The sequence below is a fragment of the Panthera pardus genome, unplaced genomic scaffold, assembly GCF_024362965.1.
Source record: "Panthera pardus isolate Hobbes unplaced genomic scaffold, ASM2436296v1 HiC_scaffold_26, whole genome shotgun sequence".
NCBI lineage: Eukaryota > Metazoa > Chordata > Mammalia > Carnivora > Felidae > Panthera > Panthera pardus.
The window spans coordinates 21242895-21268476 of record NW_026526832.1 but is presented as its reverse complement, the minus strand read 5'-3'; the positions used below and the strand labels follow the sequence as shown (position 1 = coordinate 21268476).

The 25582-nt window shown below is 50.6% G+C and overlaps 1 protein-coding gene across 3 annotated transcripts in view; it reads left to right on the top strand.

Moving 5' to 3' along the window:
* Nucleotides 1–25582, top strand: part of EFR3B (EFR3 homolog B) — an 82981-nt gene that overhangs the window by 43594 nt on the left and 13805 nt on the right. The window contains exons 4-16 of one of the 3 annotated variants that reach the window (XM_019450316.2): nucleotides 529–679; nucleotides 14320–14441; nucleotides 15254–15403; nucleotides 16666–16800; nucleotides 17282–17360; nucleotides 18114–18219; nucleotides 18477–18638; nucleotides 19395–19506; nucleotides 19898–19949; nucleotides 21932–22104; nucleotides 22220–22295; nucleotides 22932–23093; nucleotides 24286–24417. In XM_019450316.2, the coding sequence (XP_019305861.1) occupies nucleotides 529–679; nucleotides 14320–14441; nucleotides 15254–15403; nucleotides 16666–16800; nucleotides 17282–17360; nucleotides 18114–18219; nucleotides 18477–18638; nucleotides 19395–19506; nucleotides 19898–19949; nucleotides 21932–22104; nucleotides 22220–22295; nucleotides 22932–23093; nucleotides 24286–24417 (1612 nt within the window). Of the gene's footprint in view, nucleotides 1–528; nucleotides 680–14319; nucleotides 14442–15253; nucleotides 15404–16665; nucleotides 16801–17281; nucleotides 17361–18083; nucleotides 18220–18476; nucleotides 18639–19394; nucleotides 19507–19897; nucleotides 19950–21931; nucleotides 22105–22219; nucleotides 22296–22931; nucleotides 23094–24285; nucleotides 24418–25582 lie in introns of all 3 variants that reach the window. The other 2 variants (XM_019450306.2, XM_019450297.2) reach the window with 2 other exon arrangements.

Genomic DNA, 25582 nt, shown 5'->3' with positions numbered 1-25582 from the left:
CATGATTTTCTTGTAGCGTTTCTTTTTAGAGGAGGTATCTGTGTGTTTATCTTGTCCATCCAACTCCAGGCCCCGTAAGTTGAAGGACTTCCTCCTTACACCCCTGCACTGACTAAGACAGAGCTTTTCTCCCGCGGGTGCTCAACAAACACTTCCTGACCTTGGATCAAATGATTCTCTGATCTCATTGGGTTTGGGTTCAGAATTTGCTCTTCTGAGCATCAATCCTTTCTGGTTGTATCTACTCACGAACTGGTACACCTCACCTGTCCTCGTGTTCTTCATCTGTGGAGGGAGGGGCTGGGGGGCCGGTGTCTGGGCTCCCTTCTGGCTCCGTTTCCTTCTGACTCTTGCACTGGGCTGGAGTGGGCACTGGTTGGAATGGCTGTGCAGATGCTGGCCACCTACGGAAGAGCCTCATTCCCCAGATGCTGCCCAGGTGGCCACTACGCTGCCATCTAGATTGTCCCAGTCACGTGGTGAGGGTGGAATGGGTGTGAGGCCAAGTGACGGTGTTGCTTTCCCCAGGTACGTGTGCATCGCCATGGAGGCACTGGACCAGCTGCTCATGGCCTGCCACTGCCAGAGCATCAACCTCTTTGTGGAGAGTTTCCTTAAGATGGTGGCCAAGCTGCTGGAGTCGGAGAAGCCCAACCTGCAGATCCTCGGCACCAACTCGGTAAGGAGCTGCCCAGGCGCTCTGGAGTGGGGAGTGGGGAGCATGGCGGTGGGGCACGGAGGACGTCTGGGTCAGCATTGTTATCATCCAGTCCCGTTTGGTTTCCGATCCTAAGTACAACTCACCTCTTATCTTAGTGTCTGTCCCTCTGAATAAAGGGACTTGTCTGAATAAAGGAGCATTTGGGGGTTTTCTTTTATTTAAACAAATATATGAGAAATAAAGTAAATTTTAAAAATAAAATTCACCATAGTAAAGCATATGATTCAATGGTTTTTAATACGTTCACAAGGTTTTGCAACTATCACCATCTACTATATTTATCTTTAGATCTGTGATCTTGAAGCTTTTTTTCTAGTAATAGATTTTTCTCTTAAATAATTTTAAGTGGAGCCCCAGTAGATATAAAAATAGATGGAAAAGGAGTCATTCCTTTGAGGGCACGGCGTGCCCTATGCTTGGCCCCTGACTCCATAGGGCATACTTTGAAAGCTGTCCAGCTTGTACTTCTTTCAAAGAAGCATAGCACAGAGGCATCAGTAAGTGGAAAGATCATGCAGAAACAGGAAACAGGGCTTCTGGCTTAGTTCTGCCCTTACCTGGCTGGGTAACTTTGACTGGGCTGTCTTTTATGGACCTGTCTTTTCATCCATATCGTGAGCTGATTGAACTTGGTCCGAACACAGTGATGCTGGTCTCCGTACAAGAGGCTGCTATCTTGATAGTTACGGCTTGGGGAGAGAAGGGCTATTAGGTGTGTCAAGAACTCCCTGCTTCATATTTATCTATATATACTTGAATATCCTGGTGGCTTTCTTCAATGTCTTGCCCTCTGCCTTATTCCTCCCCCTTCAGGGCATACTTTCAGCTCCAGGTCTATAGGCAGCTTGGTGTTAAAAGCCCTGATAGGCACCTATTTTACAGACATCACAAAAGAAAAGCTAAAGGTTCGCTCTTAGCATTCCCAGCCTGACATTTCTGAATTTTTATTGCATGGATCACAACTGCTTTCCCGTTCTACCTAAGTTGATTTACCCAGAAGAAGATAGTCTTTAAATTTTAATTTTAAGGAGCAAAAGTGGCAACTATTCCCTTCTCTTTCCTCTCCCTGTGAGCCAGCTGCCTTTGACAAATTTCATATACGGTAGCTGAGGGTGAAGTCTTTTGTCAAGTTGCCCTGGCAACAGCTTCAGATACTGTTTCGTTTGCCCTGTTAAGATAACTCTAGTCTAGGAGAGAACATCTGAATGGAAAATAAACCAGTCATCAGGCATCCAGAGGGCCTCTCCCCATGGGGGACCACAGAAACAGGTGGCTGCCAGGGCTACCTTTCCCCATAGCAAGCCCTGGCCCGGGGTAGGCGATTGGTTAGTTCCTGCCTTGTAAATTCCCAGATTCCCATCACAGCCCATCAGTGCGTCAGCAACAGATGAGAGTCGGCTAATGATTCCTGTATTGCAGACAATGAAGGTTATATAAGGACAAGCAATTATGAGTAAATTAAGTCGAATAACTAGTAGATCCAGAGTCCAACTTTGGAGGCAGCTTTTGCTAGTGCTGTCCCTCATCCACGTGCTCTTGCCAGCTCTCAAAGCCCGGGGACGTCCACAAGCCTCCCTAAGAATCATGTTCTAATGCTCCTCATTGTCTTAGAGCTGCCAACATGCTAATACTCGATGTAGTCCTAGAGAGTCTAGCCTAGGAGTTTCAACTGGTTTTCATGGGGGTTCGAGGCCTTGTGGGGGCAAAGGAGGACCTGGAAGGAGGACTAGAAAGATCCTATGTGGAGGTTTGCAACCTTTCATTTGGATGAAGGGTTTGGCTGCTAGGAAGTTAACAGAAAGACAAGGAAGGAGGGGGAAAGAGAATATAAGAGGAAAGGAAAAGGAAAAAAAAAACCCACTGAGCTCATTTAAAACCTTCATTTTCCTGGATTTCTCCGCTTGGAAAAAGAAGCCCCAAAAGTCAGATAGCTTGTCTGCTCGCACAGCTGAAGCGCTGGCTTTAGACGGTGATTTATTTAGCCCTGTGCCGTGTTCTGTCCCTAGAGTGCACTCCTGTCCCTAGAGCTCTGCTGTGCCACCAGCCTCCCTGTGGCCAGGCCAACTCCGTGACAGGTGGCCCACTGCCTTGTGGCTGAGAAGTTGAGAGAAACCTTCCCCCTGAGCCAGCTCTGCCTCCCTGTACCTTTTCCCTCAGAACTGGCTTTACTGCCTGAATCCACTCAACAAACCTCCGCCTTCTGCAGAGCGTCTCTTCAGAAACCCTAGACACTTCAAGGTCCCAAACCTGGCCAATGACAGAGTCTCCTGCAGAGTTTGGAAACCTACAGATTCCCAGGTTTCAACCAGACTCGCTGACCAGCATCTCTGGAGGGAGCACGTGGTCACCTGGGAATCTGCATGTTTTCACCTCCCATGTGATGCTAGCAGTGGATTTGGGGACCACTGACACACTGTAGTCTTCAACCTGTACAGGGTTTCTCTCTCCCTCCCCACCTCCATTCCTTTCTTCATCCCTAATAGATGTTTATCTAGCTTGTAAGAATGACCTTGGGTTGACACTTGTCACAAAATCCAAATTTGCTAATACTGCTCCTGCACATTGCATGCAGTAAAGTGTAATTTTTAAAAATCTTCCCTCAATGAGAATAGCTGAGTTTTGGAAGCTGATAAGTGACCAGGAAAGTCTGGAGAAGACAGGGAGCCAGGGCCAGCTAAGCTCGCTTTATTTGTTTGGGGATTTGCATTTGTGCCTCTGCCTCATTGCCCGTGGGGTCTAAATGTGTGTCTCAGGGACAGCACAGTGACCATGTGTCCTGACCTTTAAGATTAGTCATGAATGATGGGCACCTGGGTGGCTCAGTCGGTTAAGGGTCCGACTCTTGGTTTTGGCTCAGATCATAATCTCATGGTTCTTGAGTTTAAGCCCCAAACTCTGCCCTGACAATGTGGAGCCTGTTTCAGATCCTCTGTCTTCCCCGTCCCCCACCTCTCTCTGCTCCTCCCCCCAAACAAAATAAACATTTTTTAAAAAAAGATCACTCACTAATGATAAACTGAAAATGTTAAATCTGAAAATGCCAAGTTCCCCTACATAACCAATCTACTCTATTAGCCTAATGTATACAAATAGTAAACTCTTATGACGATTCATGGATTACAGTTTGCACTTTTATCCCTGCCTCACAACATATAGAAAAATTAACTCAAAATAGACCAAAGACCTAAATGTAAGAGCTGAAACTATAGAACTCTTAAAAGAAACTAGAGAATTATGTGTTCATGATCTTGGATTTGGCAATGGATTCTTAGGCGCAACATGAAAAGTAGAAACAACAAAAGAAAAAATAGACAAATGGACTTCATCAAATTTAAGCCTTTTGTGCATTCAAGGACATTACCAAGGAAGTGAAAAGACAACCACAGAATTGGAGACAATATCTACAACTCATGTATCTGATAAGTGTCCGGCAACCAGAATGTATGAAAAATATTTACAACTCAACAACAAAAAGACAACCCAATTAAAAAATGGTTAAAGGACTCGAATAGGCATTTCTCCAAAGATATACAAATGGCCAAGAAGCACATTAAAAGATGGTCAACATCACTAATCATTAGGGAAATACAAGTCAAAACCACAAGGAGATTTCACCCCACACTCACTAGGATGGCTATTAAAAAAAAAACAACCTATAAATGACAAGTGTTGGCAAGAATGCATAGAAATTGAAACCCTCATATGTTGCTAGTGGAAACGTGAAATGGCATTGGCCCTGTGGAAAACAGTTTAGTGGTTCTCCAGAAAGTTAAACATATAGAATTACCATATGACTGAGCAATTCTTCCTAGGTATATACCCCAAAGAGCTGAAAACAGATACTCAAACAAATACTTGCGCACAAATGTTCACAGAAGCACGATTCACGATAGCCAAAAGATGGAAACGACCCAAAAGATCACATAGTGTGTAATTTCTATGAGCTGTCCAGTCTAGGTAAGTGCATAGATACAGAAACCAGAATAGTGGTTGCCCAGGGCTGGGGAAGAGGGGCAGGAGAATGATTGCTTAGTGGGTACAGGGTTTCCTTTGGGGATGACGAGATGCTTTAGCTGCACAATATGAATGTATTCAATGCCACTGAATTGTGCACTGTAAGAGGGTTCACTTTATGTTTTGTAAATTTTACCTGAATTCTTTTTCTTTAAAAAAAATTTTTTTTTAATGTTTATTTATTTTTGAGACAGAGAGAGAGAGACAGAGTGCGAGCAGGGGAGGGGCAGAGAGAGAGGGAGACACGGAATCTGAAGCAGGCTCCAGGCTCCAGGCTCTGAGCTGTCACAGAGCCCGACACGGGGCTCAGACCCACAAACCATGAGATCATGACCTGAGCTGAAGTTGGTCGCTTACCTGACTGAGCCACCCAGGCGCCCTGAGTGTCTGACTCTTGATTTCAGCTCAGGTCACAACCTGACAGTTCATGAGACTGAACTGCACGTCAGGCTCTGTGCTGACAGTATGGAACCTGCTTGGGATTCTCTCTCTCTCTCTCTCTCTCTCCCTCTCTCTCTTGCCCCATCCCAGCTCATGCGAGTGTGTACCCACATGCACTGTCTCCAAAAAATAAATAAACATAAAACAAAATATTTAAAGTACATTTTTGTCTTTGCTATGAGAAATCTGGGGAAACCAGGCAAGCAACCCATTCCCCACCCATCTCTCAGCTGATGTTTTATCTCAGGTAGCATTTCTCCCTGTTGACCACTCTTCCTTCAGCCCCCCTTGACATCCTGGTCCCATCACCTCAGCTCTTCCCACCTGGTTCATCCTTCTTAGTTTCTGTGGTTGGCTGAGTAACGGTCCCCCAAGGATTTCCATGCTCTAGACCCGTGAACATTACCTGAAATGGCAAAAGGGACTTTGCAGATAGAAGTCAGGCTGAGGATCTTGAGATCGGGATTATCCAGGTGGATCTGAGGTAATCACAGGGATGCTTATGGGAGGCAGGAGGGTCAGAGTCAGACAGAAGGTGCAATTTTTATGGAAGCAGAGGGACAGAGGGAAAGATTTGAAATGCTACTCCACTGGCTTTGAAGATGGAGGAAGGCGGCCATGAGCCAAAGGATGTAGGTGGCTTCTGGAAGCTAAAAAAGGCAAGGAAACGCTCTCGTGGAGCCTCCAGAAAGCACACAGCCTGGCAGACCTGTTTTAGGCTTCTGATCCCCAGAGCCATAGATAATAAATTTGTATTGTTGTAGACCACTAAATTGTGGTAATTTATTACAGCAGCAATCGGAAATGAATATACTTTCCGGCAATGATTCTCTTCCTCCACACGCCCCTGAAATGTTTGTGGTCTCCACGGTTGCTGCCCCATCTTCTCAACCCGTGTGCTCCCCCTGGACAATTCATCAACTTTTGCGGTTTTGGCTGTCATCTCTAGACTAGAAACGCTCCCGTATCCAACACCAGTACAGAAACCACTGCTGGAGGTGGGCTCCCCGAAGGCGGATTGAGTCTGAACGGCAAGGCCAGTGTGCAGCTTAGGTCACGGGGGTCAGCACCAGCAAATGCTGGGGATCCCTCTAGAGCAAAGGCAGCTGGTGCTTTCCTGGGTCTGTGTTTGCCCGGCCGGCACGCGGGGGCTGCTCAGGGCCGGAGAGATCACCTTCCCGGGCAGCAGGGACTGGGCTTTCCCAAGAGACCTTAAAACCGACTCAGTTTTGCAAAGAATCTTGAAAAAGAGAGGGCATAACGTGGGTGGACAAGAGAGGATGTCCTAGGTCTAGGGAATGACGGAGCCTCCTCTGGCCTCAGTAGGACATGATCGATCACATCACAGTGGGGCCATTTCTCTCTGGCTTTACTGAAAAGTGCTCTGGGAATTTGTTGTCAGCATGAGCAGCTGGCCGTCGGGGCAGGGGGTGTTACAGTCAAACCCGTGTGGTTTACAAGGTCTGCTTCCCAGCGAGGATTTGTCTCGGTGAAGCTAAGAAGCAGTTCCCGTCTCTCCTGGTGGAACAGCCTGCAGGCCTAGACCCCTGAGAGAGGTGGGCTCCTCTCTGTGCCCAGCGTTCCAGACTGAGGTTCTGTTGTTGATGGCAGGAAGCCGCGAGGCTCACAAGCCTCTTCTGCACAAGAGGGAAAGGCTCACTTCTGCTTGGAGACACTCTGTTAGCACAGACGTGAGGCCAACCAGCTCAGCTTCCATTTTCCACATGGGGTGGGGTGGAGGGGAAGAGCTGTTTTTACAATGTCAATATTTGGAGATTACTTTCCCTTTATTAACTCAGGCCCTTAGTAACTCTCAGTATTTGCATAATTGTGGCTCCCCCCCTGCCTGTGCGGAGGGTCGTGATCTGCTCGGGCAAGCGCGCCCTTTGTTGTGTATAAAGAGCTGAAACTTTGATCTTGAAAGGGTGGCCCTAGCCGTGCCTGGAGCCTTTGAAGTGTCACGTGCTCAGAATCTTCCGATTGTTGCTATGGAGACCTTCCTCATCATTACTATATCTTAGAAAAATAAAACCAAAAGCAAACCCAGCTTTATTATTTCACAATCTTATTCATTAGGCAAGCAGCATTCTAACAAAAGCCACTTGTAAGGTATGAATTAGCAATACTGGGAATGAAGCAGACAGGAAGTCCCTGCTGTCTCATGCTTTATAAAAAAGAGCCACGGCCTCACAGGTAAATGGGCCCAGTGGGAATCCAGGGAGTGTTCAGAGCGAGCCGAAAGTGTGCTGAGGGGAAAACGAGGCTGCACTGTCAACTGGGGTGGGTTGGTCATACCAAGTTGAAGAGGCAACTGCTCTCCTTAGCCCCATTTTACAGATGGGGCAACTGAGGCACAGGAAGCTTAATTAACTTGCCCCAGATAAGCTTCATAAGTAGAGGAGGTGAGATTCAGAAATGCAGCCTGGGGGTGCTTGAGTGGCTCTGTCGGTTAAATGTCCAACTCTTGATTTTGGCTCAGATCATGATCTCACAGTTCATGAGTTTGAGTCCCGCAGCAGGCTCTGCGCTGACAGCATGGAGCCTACTTGGGATTTTCTCTCTCTCTCCCTCTCAAAATAAAGAAATAAAAGTTTAAAAACTAAAAAAAAAAAGAAAAGAAAAGAAAAGAAATGCAGACTGTCTCCAGACCCCTTCTTATCACCATAACGCTGTGCTGTCTCTCATTAGAGGGGCGAAGGCCTTACTCACTCTAAAGCCCTAACGTTCCAAACGCACGTCTGCTGGGCCTTGGCATTGCCCAGGCGGACTTCCACAGTGGGTGTGGTGCCTCGACCAGGGACCCCACAAAATACCCCGATTTGACCTTCTGAACCACGGTTACAGAAGGTTCCTGTCAGCCCCTGGAAGACTCAGGAGCAGCTTAGGGTGGGCAATCCCCAAGGGACAGCATAGGCCAACCTTCCCCGACCGGGCAGCCATACTTTCAGACTTGAGAGAGGGAAGCTCTTATCAAGCCATCACACCAAGGGTTCCTAGGGATGTTCAGAAATCTTGGTACCAAAAAGTTACCTATTTTACATTTATAATGCAATAAGCAGGGCACACACCCTCTGCGTGGGAGGTTCAGGATGGGCATTAAGTGCATTCTCATCATCAGACCTCTTAGCGGGGCGAGAGTCCTGGCACACATGGGAATGGAATGGTTGACAGCCTAAGTCTCAAAGCTGTAGCCCCCAGGCCATTCTGGGCCCCAGAGACGGAGCCAAGGGGAGCCAAGGCTGGGTCACCTATCCAACCCTTGGTTTCACCCCAATGACTCCAGTTCGAAGGAGATGGTCTTCGAAGGAGACGGCCATCTATCCAGCCTTGCCTGACCTCCATTACCAAGGACATGCTTCTCTACATTTCCCAGCATCCTGCATAAGCGGGCTCCCTCCCAGCCTGACTGGGAACATTTCCAGATCTACGGGTCCAGCTTGCCAGTAAAGGGACAAAGGACACAGGGTTCATAAATCCCCTGCCCCAGAATTTCCAGGGGGAGAAGTCGGCTGAGGGATGGCTCTTCAGAATGCAGATACCCGGGCCCTCCTCCCCAGGTAGTCTTGTTTACCAGGCTTGGGGTGGCTTAGAAGTCTGCATTTTCTACAAGCTCCCCAGGTCATGCCAATGCACATCAAAATTTAAAAACCACAGGTGGGGATGCCTGGGTGGCTCAGTCAGTTGACTGTCTGACATCGGCTCAGGTCATGATCTCATGGTCCTGAGTTCAAACCCCACCTTAGGCTCACTGCTGTCAGCACAGAACCCGCTTCAGATCCTCTGTCCTCCTCTCTCTGCCCCTCCCCCATTTGCACGCTCTCAAAAATAAATAAACATTAAAAAATAAAATAAATAGGGGTGCCTGGGTGGCTCAGTCGGTTGACCGTCCGACTTCGGCTCAGGTCATGATCTCACAGTTTGTGGGTTTGAGCCCCTCATCAGGCTCTGTGCTGACCGCTTGCTCAGAGCCTGGAGCCTGCTTCAGATTCTGTGTCTCCTTCTCTCTCTGCCCCTCCCCCACTCATGCTTTGTCTCACTCTGTTTCTCAAAAATGAATAAATGTAAAAAAAAAAATTAAAAAAAAATAAAATAAATAAAATAAAAGCCACTGGTAGAGGGTGAAGAACATCAAAGTATCAGAATTCCCAAGTATGGAGCTTGGTGGCCCAGCTCCACCTGTCACAAGCTGGTTGACCTGAAATAATTCCCTTGCTCCCTTAGAGCTTCAGTTTCCTCATCTTCACAATGGGAGCAATATAATCCTGCAAAACTCACTGGTTTGCCAAAAGTTACATTAGATGATGCATGTTTTGATAGACTGAAAAATGCCCACTGAAGGATGTCCACGTGCCCGTCCCTGGGACCTGTGAACATCACAGGTTTATAAGGAAACAGGTTCTCTGCAGATGTGATTAAGCTAAGGATAGTGAAATGGGGAGATTATCCTAGATTAGCCCAATAGGCTCTAAATGCAGGCACGAGGGTCTTATAAGAGAGAGGCAGAGGGAGATTTGACCCAGAGGAGAAAATAATATGAAGATGAAGGCAGAGATCAGAGTGACGCAGCCCCAGAAAACTAATACGATGCGTAAGTGGCGGGTGCCATGGCAATATTTAATGTGGTTAACTAACTAAAATTGAAATTAAAAAAAGAAAAAGAAAAAAAAAGATAGAGAATAAACTGAGAGCTGACGGAGGGGGTGGAGTGGGGGGTGTGCTAGATGGGTGATGGGCATTGAGGAGGGCACTTGTGATGAGCCCTGGGGGTTTTATGCAAGTGATGCATCACTGAATTCTACTCTTGAGACCAATATTGCACTGTATCTTAACTAACTAGAATTTAAATACAAGTGTGGGGCGGGTGCGGGGGGGGGGGGGGGGGAAGGAAGCATTTAACGTTGTCATGACTTAGATCAGAGGTGTTAGCTGCTTCTTTTGCATACCATTGCCATCCACACCCCACGGGAAAGATGGCACGCTGGGCCCGGTGTGACCCCACCTGATACGAATGCCTACCTACCAATAGCTTTTACTGGGGCCCGTGCCTTTTGAATATTTGGAGGACCTCCGACAGAACAAGGTATGAGTTAAACCAGAGTTCCTGTTAGGCCAGGCACTCAGGGAGCTTTTCTTAATTATCTCTACTTTATTCACATCCCTAAGAGATGACGTGTGCATTTGCAAGAGAAGAAAAACAACGTTTGGCCGATTTGTTCCTGGTCTTGCAGTGATGGCTGCTGGATGTCCCATGCCAGCCCCACCCTCCTGCCCCTGGGAGCTGTGCTCTGTCCCACCTTATTGCACTAAATGACCTCAGTCCCTGAATGGTGCTTCAGGGGGCCTGGCCTGGGGGTGGCTACGACTAGGTTTCTTCTCTCCACATCCCTAGACATCACATTCGAGGAGTGTTGCCTGCACGGTCCATGCTGCCCATCTGAGCTCCTCCTCTGTGATTGCCTGGCTGGGCCTGTGTTGGTGACACGAAAAGGACAAGGGTCACACTGCCTAGTCCTGGGGCTGATGGACCAGACCGTACTCAGCCGCTGTCACCATGGTCACTGCAGCACTGTTTCCCGTGCCAGGCACTGTGCTGGTCACTCGGCATACACCCCCTCATTTAATCCCAGTGTCCGCCCCATGACATAGGTCCCAGTGTCTCTACTTTACAGATGAGGAACCCGTGGCTCAGAACTTACACAACTTGTCCACAGTCACACAGATGACAAGAGGCAGAGCAAGGAGATGGCCGTCCAACAGCGGCCCCAGCAGCGTAGGGGGGACCGTTGTCTACTCAAATGGGAGAACTGTTATGTCAAAAGCAAGATTTGAGAAGAAGACTCAAAACTAAGTTTTGGGGAAGAAGAGTGCAGAAGAGTAAACATCCAGGAATGCAGACAGCCCCAGAAGGGAAGAGTGAGGGACGTTAAAAGAAATTGTTCAGAAGAAACTGTTAGCCCGGTCTAGAAGGCCACCCATGGTTGTAGAAAAGGAATCTCCATGCGTGTTTTCTATCCTGTGTTGTCTCAGCAGCTATCATGGAATTTTCCATTTTTTTTTAAGTTTATTTCTTTATTTTGAGAGAGAGAGAGAGTGTGAGTGTGCGTGGGGAGGTGCAAGGAGAGAGAGAATCCCAAGCAGGCTCCACGCTGCCAACACAGAGCCCGAGGTGGGGCTTGAACCCACGCACCTTAAGATTATGACCTGAGCCGAAATCAAGAATTGAACACTTAACCGACCAAGCCACCCGGGTGCTCCTCAATTTAAACAAATTGATTGCAATCTCAATTCTCACCTTACAGCCAGTGAGTACTAGTCAAAATATTTAGCAGCCTGTACAGGATGGATAACAGCCCGTTCTCAACAGACTCTGGGTGTGAACAAGTGCTCAGGCCGTGCCCTTGACCCGCCGGCTGTCAGTCCTGCTCCTGGCTTCATGGCGCTTTGAAGAAGAGGAAGGTCAAAGTTGGAAGTGAAGGGGAACTGGCTGTCACGTCCCACAGAGGTCAGGAACGGCTCCAGAGCAGAGTCAGTGTCAGGAAACGGGGCTGGTGTGCTTAGAAGACACCCAGGTGGTCTGTCAGTGACCCTGCTGTATTTCTCAAATGGGGACTGTCCCGTCAGGTTTCCTGGGTGGGACCCTGCTCAAAGGTAAACCCCTGGGGCTCCTGCCAGAGTGACTCAGCACGTCTGGAGCTGGTGGCAGAAATCCGTGTGGTTACCGAGCCCTGTGACTCTGTCACACAGGAATCTCTCTAACTTCGAGTCATTCTGAAAAGTGAAAGAGGTGATGTGTGTAAGATGCTTCGGGGGGTACGGACATGCCTGAGCTTCTACACGCTCATCACCACTGGCCCCCAAACTCCCAAACCAGTGGACGTGAAGTCTGGGTATCCATCCTCCTGACATACATTTGAGTCTCCGCAGTCAGTAAATGTCGGAGAAAAAATCTTTGACTATTTCTCCCTCTACAGTATGGTCTCTTTTTTTTCAGTTTTGCTTTAATTATTTTAAATGCGTTTGCTCTTGCATACACTCAGGTTATGTTGTTTGCAGCTGCCTCATCATATGTGAAGTAGATACAGTATGCACTGAAAAATAAAGAATCTTAGTGAATGAAGACCGTGGGAAAACCAGAACATGAGGGAAACGAAATGTCCCACTTGAAAGCCACACCGCCAGTGAGAGGTCGATCGGCAGTTAGAACTCCCCATGGTTGCGTGTCCCCTTTGAGTAGATGAACATTTAAGAACTGTCTTGAGAAGTTCACATAGACAGGGGTGCCTTGAGTGGCTCAGTCGGTTGAGCATCCAACTGTGGCTCAGGTCTTGATCTCACAGGTCGTGGGTTCAAGCCCCACGACAGGCTCTGTGCTGACAGCTCAGAGCCTGGAGCCTGGTTCAGATTCTGTGTCTCCCTCTCTCCCTTTCTGCCTCTCCCCTGCTTGTGCTCTCTTTCTCTCTCAAGAATAAGTAAATAAACATTTAAAAGGTGGGGGGCACCTGGGTGGCTCAGTGGGTTGAGCGTCTGACTTCAGCTCAGGTCATGATCTCACAGTTTGTGAGTTCGAGCCCCACATCGGGCTTGCTACTGTCTGTGCAGAGCCCTCTTTGGATCCTCTGTCCCCCTCTCTCTGCCCCTTCCCTGCTCATGCTCTTTCCCAAAAATAAATAAACATTAAAAAAAAAAAAGTTCATGTAGCCAAAGGCTGACTTGATTGTTGTTTCTAGACTTCCCGAACTCCTGTCTAATCGGTGACCACGACACCTCTTGTGCAGAACCACATCGATAATGCAAGCAGTGTCATTTGGATTTATTGCTAATATCAGAATATTCACTTTCAAATAGATGTAAACGTTTTAGATGTTAACTTGGCAAGAAAGATCTCCTTATCTGCCTTGTATGTTGAGATTCTCTCAGTCAGCAGAAAATAAATGCATATTTATTAGTGAAAGAATAACTAATGATTTTATGGAAGTTACTAATTGTCATCCAGGAAAAGGTAACAGATTTTTCGTAGTTAAATAGAGAAATAGACTGGCAATCGATAATGAATATTATGAGCGCACTAACTGGGTAATTTTAGAAATAATAGCATATCCTTTTAGAACCAACAAATGATGGCAAAAATTAAATAACAACACAAGACAGAATAATGGAGAATAGATTTTATTATAAGCGTAACCTTTTGAGTCGTTCGCAGCACTAAATTTATAACATTAAACGAAATAACCTGTAAGAATTATACTTAATTTTTAGCAATTTAACTCCACTTAGTCCATGATCCTTGCTTCTCCGTGGGATTCCCTTGAAATTAAGTCCCTATTTAGAATTGGAAATGTGCAGCCCGGGTGACGGCAGGAATCTAGCGGCTGATAACCCTGAGCAAGACTTAACAGAACTGAACGGGCAAACTTTAAAAATGTGCTCAAATTTTAAGCAATAAAACGGAATGACATTTTTAACATTTATTTATTTTTGAGAGACAGAGAGAGACAAAGCATGAGCAGGGGAGGGGCAGAGAGAGAGGGAGACACAGAATCCGAAGCAGGCTCCAGGCTCCGAGGCATCAGCACAGAGCCTGACGCAGGGCTCAAACTCACGAACCGCGAGATCATGACCTGAGCCAAAGTCAGACACTTAACCGACTGAGCCACCCAGGCGCCCCAGTGGAATGACATTTTTAAATCACATTTCAGATTTGTTCTTGATTCCCCAGAATTCGCTCTAAAGGGTTGAGGTATGGTTTGACCGTTGGCTTTGGCTGTTTCAGTGACTCCCTAACTGCTTTCCGGCCTCTGTGTGTTTGGTGCAGCTCTGGATGCGGTTGGGGGCAGGAGCTTAAGGGAGACGCCTTCACGTCCTCACCTCTTCCATCCTCTGCTCACCTCAGCAGGGAAGGGCCATGAAGGGCCATGGGGTCCAGTCTTATAGTGTAGGCAGGAAGAGCGAGCAGGATTTGGAACCCATAGAGGTGTGCAGACCGTGTGTGCTCTGGGAAGTGGACCAGAGCCAATTCCTGGAATGCATGTGTCCTTTACTAGGGGCAGGGGGCCAGGGGACAGCAAGTCCCAGAGCCTAGAGCCCGAAGTGCAGAGCGCACTGGGTCACCTCTCACCTGTACTTCTCTCTCTCCTCCCGGATAGTTTGTGAAGTTTGCCAACATCGAGGAGGACACCCCATCCTATCACCGGAGCTATGACTTCTTTGTGTCCCGCTTCAGTGAAATGTGCCACTCCAGCCACGATGACATGGAAATCAAGACTAAGTGAGTAGGGGAAGTGAGGGGACCCCTCAGCTAATGACAAAGGCATCGATGGGTCTTATAGAGTTCCCAGCCCGGAGTGCGCGGTCTGATTTCATCAGTATTTACCTCTGCTCTGACATTTCTGGGGAGGAAGGGAGCACCTGGCAGGGCTTAGTGGGCAAGTGGACAGAGATGGGCTCCCAAAACAGGCTTTCAAAGGAAAACCTTCTGGGGCACAAAAGAAGAGCAGATGGAAAGTAATGGTCCCGGGAGCCAAATTGGAGAGCCAGCAACAGCACACACATATACACGTGCACATACCTGTGTTCTTTCGTTCAGAAGTACATGCATTTATACACCCAGAAACACACCCACTCACCACTCTCGATCACAGTATATACTCTGTGCCCAGAGTCTGGCAGCTCTGTGCCTCTCCTTCCAAACCCCCTCCTCCCCCGTCAGTTGCTCATATCCCTGCATTCTGCTTCATCAGTTCTTGACATACTTTGAGCCTTTATATCCCGGGCTCAAGCTGGAACAAACCCAGAGGGGTGCTAACGAGGAGGAGATGAAGCCCAAGTGGTACTGGGCAAGGGCAGTCTGACAATCTCCAGGATAGGCCAGGGGTCGTGGCTTCCTGGGTTCACGCCCACCAGCACAGGAAGCCAGCCAGCCAGGGACTGGGTCACATGAAGGGTAGAAGGTGAGCTCCGTCCTGCCTTTGGGTGGACGAATGCATCCCACCCCCCATGCCCTCTCCTCTCCTTACCACAGACACTGGGCTTCTCGGGGCCCGGGAACTACCTGGCTGCATTTTGCCCCTTTCCTTACAGAATCAGAATGTCAGGCATCAAAGGTCTGCAAGGGGTGGTGAGGAAGACGGTGAACGATGAATTGCAGGCCAATATCTGGGACCCGCAGCACATGGACAAAATTGTCCCATCACTGCTTTTCAATCTGCAGCACGTAGAGGAGGCAGAGAGGTAAGCAGGGGAGGCTGGAGCTTGGGCAGTGACACACGCAGCCCTCCCAGGCTGCCTTTCCCATCTGCTTGGGAACCACACGGCTCGGGCTGGTCGTTAAAAGCCTAGCTAAAAGGCCAGTGATCTTGGCTTCCGTGGCTTGTTCTGCAGTGAGTCCAAGGCTGGCTCCCTAGGAGTCTTGGGTCTGGCCTTCTGCCAGCTTGCTGCACCCCCCCCCCTAAAATCTGCATTCATGAAGGAAGGCTAGTACCTGTGCTGGGCTCTCTGGGGGTAAGTGTTTCCTGGTAGGAACACAAAGGACCAAGAGTCGGGTTACCTCTGTGTCTCTGAAAGCAGCAGGCCAAGGAGGTTTTTAAATGCTTTTCATGGCTCTAATTACTGAGGACTTTCCCTTCCTGACCTTCCTTCCTCCCTCACTTCCTAATGCTATTTCGGGCCCTTAAAACATGCTTCACCAGCCAGCAGCCACTGGACACAAGTGGCAGATACTGGGTTTTAATCTGGGAGCCCTCAGACATGGGGTTCATTCTGTCCCCGCCCCTCGCTCTTCCCATCTGTAAAACGGGATGCAGGGAAAGACTCCTGTTGCTGTGCATCCGGGCGGTGCATGAGGCTGTTTGAGGGCCTCTGTCCTTTGAGCCTGTGGCAGGAGACAGAGGGGAGGGAAATAACGTGCCCCCTGGTGGCTGTTCCTGGAATCGCACCTCACCGACAAGCTCCCTCTGTGGTCTCTGGTGGTCTCAGGGCCCAGAGGCCTGGGGCTCCTTCTTCTGTCCAGATCTGGGCCCAGCCCCTGTGACTTCGGTACCACTGAGTCACATCTGAGGTAACCACCATGCCTCTCTTTTTCCTCCCTCCTCTCGCCCGCTTTCTTTTGCTTTCTCTTACTCTGTGTGCCTCATCTTTTTCCTTTCCAAGCTTGGGGGCATGGAGACACTCGTGTTCTGTGCCTCACCAGGCCCATGGTGCGCAGGGTATCTGTCCTTCCCACAGGGGCACATCAAGCCTGTCCTCATGGATTTCCAGAAAGAGAATCTGACCCCTTCTCTCATGATCTTCCTCCACCCTGGGCTTCTTTACCCTATTTAATCTCCGACAGCCATGAAGTCTCCCTCATGGAGCTACCTCATGTAGCCCACGTCAAATCCCTGCCTGTCCTCCTGCCACCGCTTGCCAGGATGCAGTGCAGATACTCAGGCTGCGCCAAACCCGACTCCGGCTTTGCCTTCTGTCCCTTACCCACACACCGCGTGTTTCCGCAGCCGCTCCCCCTCGCCCCTCCAAGCGCCAGAGAAGGAGAAGGAGAACCCGGCAGAGCTGGCCGAGAGGTGCCTTCGGGAACTGCTGGGCCGGGCCGCCTTTGGCAACATCAAAAATGCCATCAAGCCTGTCCTCATGTGAGTGACCCCTGCCCCCAGCCCCAGCCCTCAGAGAACCGGTCGGGGTCCTGGCATCTTGCTGACTTGGAGACAGGGGAAAGAGGTGTTACGGTTGTGGTGCCGTGGCTAAGTCGGTCCCTTGTCTGTGCCTGCGTTCCCTGCGCCGTGACAGCAGAAGCCACCACACGGTGGCCGTGTGCAGTGTCGGGGACAAGAGTTGGTAGGAGGCCCCCAAAACTGAAGCTGGGTGCCTGGCTTCATTCCTGAGTCCACAGCGGTGGAACTCTGTTCCTCGGCTTGCCTCCAGCTCTTGCTGTGGGACTGCCCGGGGGTCCCTCATTCCTTCCGCTCACTGCCACCTACAAGCCCTTCCTCACTTACCGGGGAGCCCTGCGAGGGGCTGGGTCTCTCGGGAGGCCGCTCTGCCGGCAAGTTTGTCTGTCCTCCCCAACATTGCTTTGCATTTCATAGTCGTCCCCCCATGTTTTCTCCTGCACAGCCATCTGGACAACCATTCTCTTTGGGAACCCAAGGTGTTCGCCATCCGTTGCTTTAAAATCATCATGTACTCGATTCAGGTACGGTGGCTCCCTGTCCAGCCTGTCCTCCTGGCCGAGCGCGCCTCTGGGAGCAGGACAGTGCACCAAAGGAGAAAGCCAGCTGTCCTCTGTGACTTCTCCTGAGCCCCTAGGTGTCTACACGTGCTGCTCGATCTAGCTGAGAGGAAGGGCAGTTTTCGTTTTCTTTCTGATACAGCACAGATCAATACTGTCTAAAATACAATTAGTGAGAATTCTTAGAAAAAGTAAATGAAAAACTCATGCAAAATACAAGCCCACAGACCACACTTGGCTGCCATGCATGGCCTTGTCACATTGCTTACTAAACACTTACTCTCAATTTCTGTACTATCCCCCTGTAATTGGGCTACGCTTCGTGCAGCACCGGACTAAATAAACCCTGTGGCCTACGGTGGCCCTTATCAATATAACCTGGGACCCGGGAACGAGGAAAAGGAAGACAATATTTTAAAACTGACTTTTGACCCACTTGAGGCGGAAGGGCCCAGGACAACCGTGGAAATCCAGGTGGCCACCGGGACTGGGCTCTGCTCCTGTTGGACCAAGGGAGAGGGACTGAGGAGAAGGAACCAGGGTATCTGGGCACCACCTCCAGTGCCCGCCCGCCTCAGGACCTCACTTCTGTCCACCCCGGCCTTTGGGTCCCAGTCGAGGGCTGCCCTGGCGCAGAGGCCGCGTGGGGGGTTGCTGTTTGGGGCCAGCACGTCTTCCTCCCCCCAGCCGCAGCACTCCCACCTGGTTATCCAGCAGCTCCTGAGCCACCTGGATGCCAACAGCCGCAGCGCGGCCACGGTGCGGGCGGGCATCGTGGAGGTCCTGTCGGAAGCTGCCGTCATCGCCGCCACCGGCTCTGTCGGTAAGGAGGCCCTGGGTGACAGCGTGTGGGGGCCGGGAAGCCTCCAAGGACAAAGAGCCGCCCTTGGCAGGAGGCTGCCTCCCCTTCCAGAAAAGGGCAAGGGAGCGCAGGGAGGCGTCAGAGCTGGTTTTCTTAGAAAGCAGTCAGCCGGGGCGGGGTGCAGAGGAAGAGGAAGCCCCTGGCTGGAAAGCAGGGCAGGGGAGAACGGGCCGAGGGTTCCAGCCCTGGATCTCGGGTCTCCCATCCACTGTGCTCAGGGCCCACGGTGCTGGAGATGTTCAACACTCTACTGAGGCAGCTGCGGCTCAGCATCGACTACGCCCTGACCGGGAGCTACGACGGGGCCATCAGCCTGGGCACCAAGATCATCAAGGAGCACGAAGAGCGCATGTTCCAGGAGGCTGTCATCAAGACCATAGGTGGGCCCCGGGACGGGGCCTGAGTGGGCGGGGCCCGGCGAGGGGCGGGGCCTGGTGGGCGGGACAGGGCGCCGCTGCGGGGTCCGACCCGAGTTGGGTGGGACGGGCGGCGGCCTCCACCAGCGGCGCGCTGGGGCGCTGGGAAGAGGGTCACCCGCTCCTCCGGCCAAATCGCGTTATTCGCGGACGTTGGAGAAAATGGAGTCGGTCAGCGGCGCGCACGGCTCACGGCCTGGCCCGGTTCTGGCCTGAGGGAGAGCACAGAGCGATGTCCGTGGTTTGCTGGGCTGGACTTCAGATCAGAGGCTGAGAGCGGCGAACTCTTCTGCACCCCAGTCCCGGCCGGCATCTCTGATGCTTCCCGGTTGGAGCGATGGGAGGGGAGGCGAGAAGGAAGAGAAAAGGCAGGAAGGAGAAAAGGGGAAAGGCCAAGGATGTGCACGTGGTTGCCAAGGGGAGAACCGTAGAGTCACCCCTCCGGCTCGTAGGGCCCATCACTTCAGAGCCTTGCTGGCTTAGCACCGTTGGCTCCCCTCTCCTTCCCAGGGACGCTAGCCAACCGCAGCCTGGGCGACAAGTGAAGGAGCTGGAGTTAGGAAGAGCCCCCTGGAGTCACTACGTTTCTCCCTCTGCTTGTCTTACTTCTCTTCCTTAGACACACAGCCGCTGCACCCCGGGCGGTAGTTTCCTCATCTGAGACCCTGGCAGCTGTGGGCCTCACCTGGGCCAACCCCCTCCGCCATCTCTTTCCTGCAGGCTCCTTTGCCAGCACGTTGCCCACTTATCAGCGCTCCGAGGTGATACTCTTCATCATGAGCAAGGTCCCACTGCCTTCCCTGCATCATCCCATGGAGACGGGGAAGACCGGGTAAGCCTACCAGCAGTCCTCCCCTTTTCCTCTCTTGCCCATTCCACCCCAGCTGCCCTTCCAGTGTTTTCTGGCTGACCCCTTTCTCCACTTTGACTTTCCTGGTTATGCCCTCACTTCTCTCCTTCTACTCTCAAATCCCTCAGTAGCCCTTAGTGGGATCCTTGGACCCCACAACAGTTCCTCAGGCTGCCCCACCACTAACTGCCTCCCACCTTTGGGGCAAGCCATTAATTCTCTGGTCTGCTTCCTGGCTCTGCAAGTCAACTGTCCTGAGTAACTCAACAAGATAAGCCTCATGGAGAATCTAATCACAAGGGGAACTGGGCAGGCAAGTGTGGGGTCTCTGCCCACATCACCATCCTGGTGAGTATTTGTGTCTGGTCTACAGAGAGAACAGGAACCGGCTGACCCAGATTATGCTGCTGAAATCCCTCCTTCAGGTGAGCCTCTCCCGTCCCCGTTCCTACTCAGCCTCTACAGGAGGGACCTGTGGAGGGACCAAGAGAAGGCTACCACATACAGCTGTGCAGGTTGCACACTGCACAAATGTGCCCAATCAAAAGGGTGAATAGGGGGCTGAAATTCAGCCTGTGTTAAACTCACTAGCAGTCTGGGCATCCACAGACCTGGGTCATCCAAGGCAGGCAGGGCATGTGTTCCAAATTTTCACAAAGGTTCCTTATCAGCTACGGATCTCCTTGTCACTCAAACATTGTCTCTGTACTGGGTTAGAATCTATTGGTTCCTGCCTTTTTTTTCCCTTCCAAATATCTGCCTAGGTCCCTTCCACCTATTTCCCCCTCAGCACTTGTGCCCATTCCAGTCTCCCAGCCACTATCTTTCCTTTCATCAGTGTTTTACATTCCTCTTCTCTACATCCTTGCAGCCATCACTGGAGTCCAGATTCATTGTTCTCAAATGCCATCTCCGTGACCAACTTGTTAAAGTATATAGAGCTTCCCTAGAAACTTTGGGCCTTCAGTCTGAGTGGGGTCCTGGAATCTGTATTTGTAACAGGCCCCCCAGGTGTTCTCATGCACAGTCCTGCCTAAGCTCTGGACATCTCACAACTAGATTATTCTCATCAGTGCCCTTATCTCCATCTGTCCTCACCAATCATAAATACACAACCACAACAAGAATTTTCTAGAAATACTGTTCCCCACATGTTGCTCCTTTTCAAATAGTAGGTCTCGGCTTACAACTGATGTGCCTCTAGGTTTCAAACTTCTCAGACTAAAGGTAGAAAATCCCCAGTCGCCGGGGTGCCTGGGTGGCTCAGTCGGTTAAGCATCTGACCTCCGCCCAGGTCATGATCTCACAGCTCGTGAATTCAAGCCATGCGTCAGGCTCTGTGCTGAGCCTGCTTTGGATTCTGTGTCTTCCTCTCTCTGTGCCCCTCTCCTGCTCCTGCTCTGTCTCTCTGTCTCTCAAAAATAGATAAACACTAAAAAAAAAAAAAATTAAAAAAAAAAATCCGCAGTCACCTTTCCCTCCCTTGACTCGTCATCTCATCCCTAGCCCCAGTTTCTGTTCCAGCCACGCCAATCTGCACAGCCCAATTACTCTCATTCATGCCTTGCCTTCCCTCTCCCTAGCCCATGCTGTTCATTTCACTAGGTTTTTATAAAGGCTTTTCATGCCAACACCGCCCACATCTGGTTACCTCCTCGGTCTGTGTGCTCCTGCCATTCCTGCTGACTTTACTCTCATTATCCTCATTGTACCCAGCACCTTATCAAGGTGACGATTTGCACTCACACACACCCCGCTTCAGTGAATGTTTACTGTTGATGCCACCAGGCTCTGCTAAATCCTCAAGGGCCTGCTGAGTCATCAAAGGCATCATTTTCCAATATGGACTTAACAGTAAATATGTTTTGCGGCTTTTGAATGCTTTGACAACATCATGTGTGGTGTGTCTACTGATGCCCCCTGCTTTCATCAGAAGACCCCCAGTATGGCCACATAGAAAAGATGGAATGGAATGGTTGTTGCCCTTGTGTGGGTTCTGGTTCCTCAGCCCAGCTGTGAGTTCTTCCACTGTCTCGCCATGTCTCTGCAACTGTCCTTGCTCTTAATGCAACGCTGTGTTCCTGGCGGGTGTTCATCAGCTGAGCCCTGACGGCTGGAACATTAGGTTCTGAGGCTCCCTGTTCCCCGCGCCCCCCCCTCCCCCCACCAAGTGCTTAGCCCTTGCTTGCTTTTAACAACTTAAAACTTGTCTAGGTGGTTGTTGGCATGTTCAGAAAAGTTGCCACAGGCATTCAGGGCCTAGGGTGGAGGCCAAGGGGAGCTGGGCTGCGTGATGGCTAGAGAGGTTGGGTGCTTTAAACCCCACTTCTGCTGGCTGCTCCCCATCTCCTCACAGCATGGAAAGGGCCAGCGTTCCTTAGCGCAGCCGTGCTGGGCTCCCTTGCAGGTGTCCACAGGTTTCCAGTGCAACAACATGATGTCAGCCTTGCCCAGCAACTTCCTCGACCGCCTTCTGTCCACCGCCCTCATGGAGGACGCGGAGATCCGTCTCTTCGTTCTGGAGATTCTCATCAGTTTCATTGATCGTCATGGCAACCGCCACAAGTTCTCTACCATCAGGTGAACTTGGGGGTCTCCCCTCCAGTTGGTGTGTGATGGGGCAGAAGGCTCCCGATAGGTGTCACACCCAGGTGAGAGGACAATTCCCATAGTAGCCGCTTGTGTCCCCTCCCAGTACCCTTAGCGACATCTCTGTCCTGAAGCTGAAAGTGGACAAGTGCTCCCGACAGGACACCGTCTTCATGAAGAAGGTTAGCAAGTGTGACCGTAAGGCCCGAGGAACCCCAGGTGGGCCAGGCTCTGTGGACTCCCACCTCCCAAACCCCAAGTCAGTGCTGACCCCTGTCCCTAGGCCGGCTCTCTCCCTCTTTGAGTTTGCTTAGTGGGGATGACCAGTTGACCTCTCGGGGGGTCAAGCCCCCAGGGTCATGCTCAACACTGAGGCCGGAGTGAGGAGCACTGCTGGTGAGCCAGTCCCGGGCTGGGCTGTGGACCTCTGCACACAGCTGGATTTGGGCAGCAGCTTCTGTTGCTGGTTTCACTGCACTCACCCTTCCTTAGACGTGTCCTCCTGCACAGTGGCTTCCACTGGGGTCTGCTCTAAAGCCGTGCTCTCCCTGGGGTGCCTGGCTGGCTCAGTTGGAAGAATGACTCTTGATCTTGGGGTCATGAGTTCGAGCTCCACGTTGGGCGTAAAGATTACTTAGATAAATAAAACTTAAAAGAGGGAGAGAGAGAGAGAGAAGGCATCCTTTCCCGGAGGGTGGAGGTGGGAGGGGCACCCAGCTGTGGCACCGCCTGCAGATTAGTCCTCCTCCCCGATCTCCTTGCCCCTCCTTTCTCCCCCCACCCACTGTGCCCTTGCCCCCACCCTTCCCCCCACCCAGCACTCCCAGCAGCTCTACAGACACATCTACCTGAGCTGTAAGGAGGAGACAAACATACAGAAGCACTACGAGGCGCTCTACGGCTTGCTGGCCCTCATCAGCATTGAGCTGGCCAATGAGGAGGTGGTGGTGGACCTCATCCGCCTGGTGCTGGCTGTTCAGGTGAGACCTGGTGTGGGCAGCGCATAGGGGTTGGGATCAGGGCAGGGGACCGGTTTGGGCCAAGCACTCATGAGAGCACCAAGTAGAAGTGGCTCAACAGCGATCCCCGAGCCCGGGAATACGGCACCCTTGGTTGGCCCTTCCTCCAGAGACCACAAGCCATGGTTCTGTTTGGGAAACCACCAAACAGTGCTTCAGTCATGGCTCAGGCTAAAGGAGACCCAGGGAACGGGGTCTTTCAAAAACACCCTTTAGCCCCTAGTGTTTCGAGTCTCGCAAGGTCTGAATGAGACCCCAAGGACTATCAAGAGGGCGCTCATATAAGCTCCGCGTGATCCCAAAACAAACTTTGTCTAAAGATCGTCTGATCCCCAAGCCTGGCTGTGCCTCAGAATTACCATAGCGTTTATTAAAAATACATGTTCCTAGTTCTACCCCCAAGCCCTGGGACCTGGAGACTCAACAAGCCTCCGTCACGACTCTTAAGAGAGCCATGCTTCACCACAGAGGGCTCCAGACTTGCAGAGTCTTTCTGGGTGGAAGTATACTGTCAACGATGCTGGGATCTGGGGTGGGTCCCAGACCTCAAAAGACCAGGGTCTCCGAGGTTCTGCAGCTAGGTGGGCATCGTATCCCACCCTAGGAGCACGAATTATGGCAAATCTGGGAGTTGAGTGGTGGCCACCAGTGCTGCCTTGAATCCTGCAAGGCCAACCCAGCTGCTATGATGGTGTTCAGCCTAGAATTTGAGATTCCTTTGTGTCCCAATCCCTAGTAACTGTTGCTTCTTTTTCAACTTAACATATGGACCCAGTTTAGCAATCCAGTCCGGTCCCCCAAGAATCATTCAAGGTCTATATTGAAGGACACAGCATCCTAGAGGTAGGATTAATGATGAAGGTTTGGACCGTCAAGGTCACCAAAGCTGGAACTGCAAAGTGGAGAGTGAAGTCAATACCCCTCTACTCAAGTACTTATGAGCCTCCAGCTCATGGATCGTTCTAGGGATGATTCACTTCAGCTGTAATGAGGATGACTTCTGTCTCCCAGCAAGTTATGGGGCAAATGCTGGAAGAGGCTTAGTCTAGAGAAATGGGCCATCTCTAAAGAAGGTTGGGGGAGGTTGGGGGAAGGGGGTCACCGGTATAATTTGTCAGTTAAGAAACTCCAGGGCCCCTCTGTGTTGCCACAGGATGTGGCCCAGGTCAATGAAGAGAACCTGCCTGTATACAACCGCTGTGCCCTCTACGCGCTGGGTGCAGCCTACCTGAACCTCATCAGCCAGCTCACAACAGTACCTGCCTTCTGCCAGCACATCCATGAGGTTGGTGTCCTTGTGACCCTGACGGCTCAGGAGCCCCTCAACCCTGGGTTTCCCCAGAATAACTTTTCCTTAATTGTGTAAGCCCTGTGCTCAGTCCAGGCCTTGAGGAAGGGTTGACGGAAGAACTAGGGACAGTGAGGAGTTACTAGAAGTAGCATTTCCTCCTGGGTAACATGACATAGCATGGTGGGGTTGGCCACAGGCAAGAACCTATACCCCTTCCTCACCTGCTGCTACCTGCCCGCCTTGACTTCCTGTCCCTCTGTGCTGCCCTCACTCCCAGAGACATAGGTACACATGCCTCTCATGTGATTTGGGACTAAAACTACTTTAAAAAAAATTTTTTTTAACATTTCTTTATTTTTGAGAGATGGAGAGAGACAAGGCATGAGCGGGGAAGGGGCAGAGAGCCAGGGAGACACAAAATCTGAAGCAGGCTCCAGGCTCTGAGCTGTCAGCACAGAGCCCGACACGGGGCTCGAACTCACAGACTGTGAGATCACGACCTGAGCTGAAGTTGGTCACTTAACCGACTGAGCTACCCAGGTGCCCCTGAAACTACTTTTTAGAAAAGTTTTATTCTGAAAGTTTTCAAATATCCCAAAAGCAGTGTGAGTAGAACCATGCAGATTAAAGAGTTATGAAGGTTTTCCCATGTTTGCTTCATCTATCTTGTTTTCTTTTTCTTATTTTAAAGCAAATCTCAGCTATCATGTCCTTTCACCCCTACATATATCAGCATCGTGCCTCAAGAAAATATGGACACCTTCCAACATCATTGCCATGCTATTAACATACGTGATTAAGTTATCGGAAATGCCTTGGTGCTATCTAATACCCAATCTATAATCACATGTCCTCATTTGTCCCCAAAAGACATTTTAAAACACACTGAAGTGTTGGGGCACCTGGGTGGCTCAGTCAGTTGAGCATCTGACTCTTGATCACAGCCCAGGTCTTGATCTCAGGATCGTGAGTTTAAACCCTGCATTGGAGCCTACTTAACAACAACAACAACAACAACAACAACAACAACAAGAGGTGCCTGTGTGGCTCAGTTCAGCGCCCGACTTGATTTCAGCTAAGGTCATGATCCCAGGGTTGTGAGTTTGAGCCCCACATCGGACTCCACACTGAGTGTGGCACCTGCTTGGGATTTTCTGCC